General features: G+C 58.2%; 2 protein-coding genes across 2 annotated transcripts in view; both read right to left on the bottom strand.

Annotated features, from left to right (window-relative positions):
- Nucleotides 1–288, bottom strand: part of BCV69DRAFT_121315 (hypothetical protein) — a 1,846-nt gene extending 1,558 nt beyond the window's left edge. Inside the window, exon 1 of the mRNA XM_025489147.1 lies at nucleotides 47–288. Coding sequence (XP_025344925.1) covers nucleotides 47–124 — 78 coding nt within the window. The 5' untranslated portion in view covers nucleotides 125–288. The remainder of the gene's footprint in view (nucleotides 1–46) is intronic.
- A 474-nt stretch (nucleotides 289–762) lies between these two features.
- On the bottom strand, nucleotides 763–6,363 carry BCV69DRAFT_285648 (hypothetical protein). The gene is made up of 4 exons (XM_025493458.1): nucleotides 6,093–6,363; nucleotides 5,861–5,965; nucleotides 4,993–5,745; nucleotides 763–4,910 (listed from the first exon to the last, which is right to left on the bottom strand). The coding sequence occupies exons 1-4, from the start codon at nucleotides 6,093–6,095 to the stop codon at nucleotides 969–971; spliced, it is 4,803 nt and encodes a 1,600-aa protein (XP_025344924.1). The 5' UTR covers nucleotides 6,096–6,363; the 3' UTR covers nucleotides 763–968.

The following is a 6,363-nucleotide window of genomic DNA, read 5'->3' as shown; positions in this document are numbered from 1 at the left end:
AGGAGGAGGAGGAGGAGGAGGAGGAGGAGGAGGAGGAGGAGGAGGAAGAGCCAGTGGGGGAATGCGCCTGGCCTTCCAATGCAGAAGAGGTGGGTAGTGATGTGCTGGGCTTAGCGTGCTCCATGAGCTATGGGCTAGCCACAGGCGACACGGTGTGTACCTGGTTGCTTTCCTCCTCCTCTCTAGAGCGAGAAGCGGCGATATCCGGGAGCGAGATGATGATGGAATGGGAGCAGAGAAAGCAAAGAGGAGTCACAAGGTGGAATTCCTCCCGCTCCCCCTTTCTTTCTTTGTTTCTCAAAGTGCCTTGTGCTAGTCTAGACTATCTTGCAAAGTCTAATCGGACGACTAATTCTTCCTATCTCTGCAACTCCACTGTCACTGAAAATCACAAGTGGCGCCCCAGAAGCAGAAGCAAAGCGTCAGCAGATAGGGAGAGTCTAAAGGAAAGTCAAATGGTCATCAAAGCCCAATCTCTCTCTCTCTCTTTCTCTATCCCCTCACCATTTCTAACCGACACCGACACCGACGCGCCGATGCCGACGCCGAGATTAAAGTAAAAGCGAAGATGTCCGATGCAACTCAGAGGTGAGTCAGTCAGTCAGTCAGTCAGTCAGTCAGGCGAGGGAGTCAGAGTGCAAATGTCGCCAGAGGATGCACAGATTGCGTCCCGGCTTCAGGGCAAGCAAGCCACACGAGGGCAGAAGATGCAGGCACCAGGCACACAGCACACACAGGACACAAGACACAAGCGGAAATGTCGGCAATGCACCACGTCAAGCGAGCCACAAGATGGACCAAACGAATCTCAGAGTTCTCTCTCTTGCTAGCTAAAAGTAGTATCTCAAAGCACATGCTTGGGGGGAATGAGGGGCGGGGAACACGACACTACTAGTAGGTGGTAACAATGAAACACATGGACCCCAGACAAGCCTTTCTCACTTCTCTTCCTTGAAGCACCTCGCCCTCTATTCTGCAGCGGCCGATGGAGCCCCACTCGTCTCGTCTGTTGCTGCCGGTTCCGTGACAGGAGCAGCAGCAGGGGCGGCGCTATCTGCAGAGGGAACAGTGGATGCATCAGCCGTGCCAGGTGCAGCAGCGGCCTCGGTAGCAGTAGTAGCGGCAGGCTCTGCGACCCCCTCGGCACCTTCCACAGCGGATGCAGCTGCAGGGGCGCCATCAGCAGCATCAGTAGCGACTCCGGCGGCTGCACTTCCCTCAAGCGCGGGTGTAGGCTCCACACCCGCGTCCGTATCCACATCCATCGCGTCCCCCTGCACAGCAGCCGTCGTCGACTCTGCAGGCTGAGCACTGCCCTCTTCCTGAAGGGGTTCCGTCTCAACTGCTGCAGGCGCTGGTGGTGCTGGTGCTGATGATGATGATGGTGCAGCAGGCTCTTCCCCTGCTACTTCTGCCTCTGCCACGACTTCATCACCATCACCATCAAGTGCCGCTCTCCTCCCTTCCAGCCAGCCCTCAAACTTTCTCCGCCTCCTCTCCTTGACGGCAGCGCCGCTGGCACTTCCCGCCTGCGTCGACTTTGCCTCGCCCTGTAGTCTGACTCGGGCAAAGGCGTCTTCGGTATCCGAGACGAAGAAGAGTCGGTAAGTGGACAAGCATACCTTGACCTCGAGGCCAGACTCAGTCAGGAACTTGACCTTGCTTGATGCAGGTGAGGCTGGCGAGCCAGTGGAAGAACCCGCAGCTGCTGCTGCAGCGCTAGTGGTAGCGGCAGCGGACGTCTTGCTTGCGACCTCTTCTCCCTTGACGTCATCAGCGCTACCCTCGCCCAGTGCTCCCGGTGTCCCATTAGCCAAGCTTCGGTCAGCCTTGAGGGCATTCGCCACGCTCCTCTTGAGGTAAGGGCCCTTGGCCTCACCCATCAAGCCCTCGGTGGGTGCCCAGAGCGCAAAGCTGGAGATGTAGTAGAGCCACCTCTCTTCACGAGCCTTGTCTGCCTCGCCCTCGGACAGGCCCACACCGACGTAGGGCGGAAGGTCCGCCGAGGGGTCGTCTCGGGACAGCATCTGAATGCCAAGTTTCGAGGAGACAGGCGTCCATCCCACGCGGAACAGGGATTCTTCCTTGCCGACGAGACATTCTGCCGACATTCTCATTGCAATCTGATGGCGGTAGGCCTTTGCCTGTGCATCTCTCTGCTCAGCAGCCGAAGGAGAAGTCGATGCCGCGGGTACTGCGGGGGATTGAGTCCCCCTTGTAGATCGATCCTTGTGCAGCAAGCTCTGCAGCTCGGCGCACTTGGTGTCACTGATGATACTCTGAGCCATCTTGACGAGCCCGCCAAGAACCTTGTCAATGGTGAAGACGACATAGCCCTCGATGCCAAACATGAACCGGATGCACTCTTCGTACATGTTCTGATCGATGCTGTCACCGTCAAAGAGCTTCTCAATGAGATCCAGCAGGGCAGGATAGTACTTGGAGGGGTGCAGCTCCCATCCGGATATCGGCGCCGAGGGGAGTTGAGGTGCTCCATTGGTCGTAGCGCCATTGGTATGAGGCTGCTCCTCATCGCTAGCAGTCGCCGCGCCTCCAACAACGGCTCCCACTCCTCCCCATCGATCTTGAAGACCCAGACGAAGAGCAGCAGGGTTTCCTCGGATGACCGTCGACTTCTGACCCCGTGCCTTGCGTTGCTGATTCTTCTCGTCGAGCTCGCGACCCAGCTCGGCAGAGAGACGCTTCATCTTGCCCAGGCGAGAGTAAGCCAGCTGGAAGAGGCGCAGGTAGGCATAGTGCGACGTTGTGCAGAAGAAGTTCAACGTCTTAGGGGTTGCAGCGCTTGAAGAGGAAGAGGCGTCTGCTGCCGAAGAGGCGGAGGCAGTGCCGTTGGCAGCACCTCCCGCTCTTCCATTGACAGAATCGAATGCCTCTTTTGTGTCGGCACGAATCCATGTCTGCTCCATTGTTGAAAGTGTGCTGCTGGACTCTTTGGCCATCTCAACGGCAGCGTCACCCTCACCGACTTGACCTCTCAAGACCTTCATGCGCAGATCATCATTGCGACGAGCCTTGTGAGCGTCGCTAGCTTCTCCGCCCTCTTCGTCGTCATCGCCTACCACTGGGTCGAGACCCATCTCATCCTCCCATTGCTTTGCATCTTCGCCGAAGAGCAAAGGCAGGAAGGAGCGAAGGAAGACTTCGATGCGGTCAATGTCTCCTCGGGAGTACGAAGGGCCGCGGTCGAGATGAGAGAGGGCCAACTTGATGACATCGTACACGAGGGCGCGATCCGAAAAGTCGTACTCGAGATGCCAAGGCCCTGCCGAAGGAAGGTCATTAGAGTCGCCAGTACCCTTGACGTTGCTGCCGCTGTCGGTACCAAGCAGACTGCGGGGCGCGCCGAGCTCCTTCATATATCGGCGGGACACGTCTTCTGCTCTGCGCAGCTCAATCTCTCCGACGAGGCCACGGGTGGTCATTGCCTTCTTGTCCAAGGTCTTCCAAGTAACTCCACGGTGGTCAAGAGACTTCCACCAGTTGCGCTCATCGACGACTCGCCAGACCTTGTTCCATTCCCTCTGTGCTCGTTTCCACTCCTCGTCCTTCTGGCGCAGACGAGCCAAAACGACTGGAATTGAAGTAGAGGGTGAGTCGTGCAGGGCAGCAACAATCTCGGCTCCAGCGTCCCTGCCGTAGATCTTGCGAAGCACCCTCTGGTAGATGGAGCGAGACTGACCTCCAAGTCCTGGCTTCAGGCGGAAGTTCGCTCGCTCAGACTCGTCCATCGCGGCGATTCGCGCGGCAATGGGCTCGAGGAGTGCAATCGTGCGCAGATTGGCCTCGATGTGGTAGTCGTACTCGTGTCGCTCCTCCTCGGATCGGTAGAGGGCGTCCTCGTAGATGTTCTTCTTGTGAGGGTTGAATCCTTCTCCCTCGGACGCCCAAGTCGGATGGCAGACCCACTCATCGTTGAGGACCTCCCAGCACATGTCGTCCCTTCCAGAGCAAGATAGGCTGACCTCCTCTTTAGGCAGGCGGCGATAGCTAGCGCCGTACAATTCGCACGTGCTGAGATCAATCCGTGGTCGCTCCAGAGCCGGGGTGTTTTCAATGACTGCCTCTTCCTCTTCAAGCCAGCCATGTCGGCCCATTTCGTACCCGCACAAGCTCTTGAAGGTAGCAAAGAGATCGCGGTGACCTCCGATGAAAGCGGCTGCCTTGTCCACGAGTGTGCGGACGTCGATGACGTCCTGGGTGTATAGATTCAACAGCTTGAGGAAGTCGAGGTAGGCGTTGCGGTCGTCGATGTGCTTCTTCACCCTGTCGAAGAAGGCCACCTCATCAAGTGTGGCCAAAGGGGCGTAGGCGGGACCAAGAGGAATGCCGGCAGAGACCATGTTGGAGGGCACGAGACCAGCAGCGGCATTGGCGGCGGCGGCGGCTGCAGCTTCCACCGGGATCATTCCATCTGGCGTTCCATATGCTGCACTGAGCTGCTGGATGGCAGCAGGAGGTAGACCGTAGGCAGCAGCGACCTGGTCGATGGGGATCATGGCGGTGTGGGGAGGAGGGGATCGCTCCGGCTGAGTCTGCGCCTTGTGTCCATGCTTCGGCTTCTTTGCCCGGCCGCTCTGTTGCGCTGGTGGACCATTCTTGGAGGAAGAAGAGGCAGCTGGCACATCTTGCGCGGCCCTCTTCTTAGCCCTCGACGAAGAAGCGGCGGGCTGTGCGGGCGGTTTGCTGCCACCTTGGACATTGGGTCCTCGACCTACGGCTTGACTCTGCGTGGCCTGACCGAGGGCATAGATCCCACCTCCACCTAACATCGCGGAAGGAGCGCTGACAGGCGAGGGCGGCTGATCCGCAGACGTGTCAGGCAGGAATTGTTTGAACTCGTCGAGGAGATCGGGCGCTCCATCGAACAAGATGGTCACTTGGGCATACACCTGGTGTGAAGGGAGGAGAAAAGAGCAGGTGATTCGATTAGCCTTGCGCCCCACCACTAGTCATGTCTGACCACATACTCACGTCCTGGATGGCCCGCCCCTCCTTCTGATACGTCTGCAGAATCTCCAAGAATTGCTTGTACGTCTCTGGATCATTGCTGAAGCGCTGTTTGATCTTGTTGACATAGTTGATGGCGTGATTGAATTCGAGTGGAGTACGAGCATTGCCAGCGGCATCGGCTCCGGGACCGCCAGGCCCTAGAGGCTGGCGTGAAGGGTCGTCCATGTGGGGTGGCAGTCCAGCAGACTGGGACAAGACGCCAGCTCCAGCTGCTGCACCTGGCGTTGCAGGCGAGGGAGCTGTGATGCCGCCTGCAATTCCAGGAATCGAGGGTCGATGCGGAGAGCCAGGCCGAATCCCCGAAGGTCCCATGGCGGAAGGGGCTGGCTGAGAGGGAAGGCGAGGCGCCTGAGCGGCAATGTTGGCGGCTACGCCGCTACTACCTCCAGAGATGGAGGTGCGTTCCGTCTTGGGTGGAGCTGGGCCTGCTAGACCTGCTGCTCCGGCTCCACTGTTAGGCGAAGCTGACGAGGCAGCTTGAGCAGCTCCTTGTCGTACGGCTCCTGCGATACCCTTTGCTCCTTCTTTTTGCGTTGTGGTACCACTGGGAGTCGTGACTGTGATGAGATTGGACTCGGAAGGGTCCATGGAGCATTCTATCCTGTATCCTGGGGGCAGGAAGGTGTTGAAGCCTTGAATCAAGGATGGATGACCTCGGAAGAGTGTTGAGACGCGCTCAATGACTCCGGGCGTGTCGATGGATTGTGACTTGAACTGGTAGCAGCAAAGAGCGGGACATGCCACATGAAAGGAAACGGAGTCAGTGCCATTGACCGAGATGAGGTAGTCTCTGTGGTAGATGGGCTCTACTGCCCGCCCGTCCACTCACGTCTTTCATGATGTCTAGGAAGCGATTGTATACGTCAGGCTGCTCTGCAAATTGCAGCTTGACCTGGTCCAGATAGGACAGAGCATCCTTGACATTGAGGCTTGCCTGCGGTCGGGTGGTTCATGCGAGGTGGCAGAGGCGAAGAGGCGAGTGAGAGTATAGGTGAGCTTCTGCATCCAAGTAGTGGCATCCACGCTGCGCGGCGCCTGCCAGCCAGACTCTCATTACTCACCATGATGGGCAGCCACGCAGCTCTCTCTCAAGGAGACACGAGGCGACACGAGAAGGTAGTGGAGTGAGCTCGCTAGCAATGCCTCTACTTTGGCGTCGTATCCCCGAGGACAAGACAAGGGAAGGAGGAAGGAGGGCAGTGCACGAAGGCAACGGCGGCCGGTGCAAGAGTAGGTAGCAGCACGTAGGAACGCGCGCCTCGCCAGTGAAGGGAGCGAGTCTAGGCAGAGAGGAGTGGGAGAGAGGCAAGGTGTGGAGGAGTCAAGCTGAGC

The sequence above is a fragment of the Pseudomicrostroma glucosiphilum genome (genome assembly GCF_003144135.1).
Source record: "Pseudomicrostroma glucosiphilum strain MCA 4718 unplaced genomic scaffold BCV69scaffold_20, whole genome shotgun sequence".
NCBI classification, from domain to species: Eukaryota; Fungi; Basidiomycota; class Exobasidiomycetes; order Microstromatales; family Microstromataceae; genus Microstroma; species Microstroma glucosiphilum.
Note: the sequence above shows the minus strand (reverse complement) of the source record. Positions and strands in the feature narration are given on the sequence as shown.

Excerpts from the sequence above, each read along its gene's own strand:
- BCV69DRAFT_285648 (XM_025493458.1), bottom strand. Across the intron at positions 5,746-5,860 it reads TCCTAGACATCATGAAAGAC|TTCAAGTCACAATCCATCGA; the intron begins GTGAGTGGACGG and ends TGCTGCTACCAG. Across the intron at positions 4,911-4,992 it reads AGGGGCGGGCCATCCAGGAC|GTGTATGCCCAAGTGACCAT; the intron begins GTGAGTATGTGG and ends CCTTCACACCAG.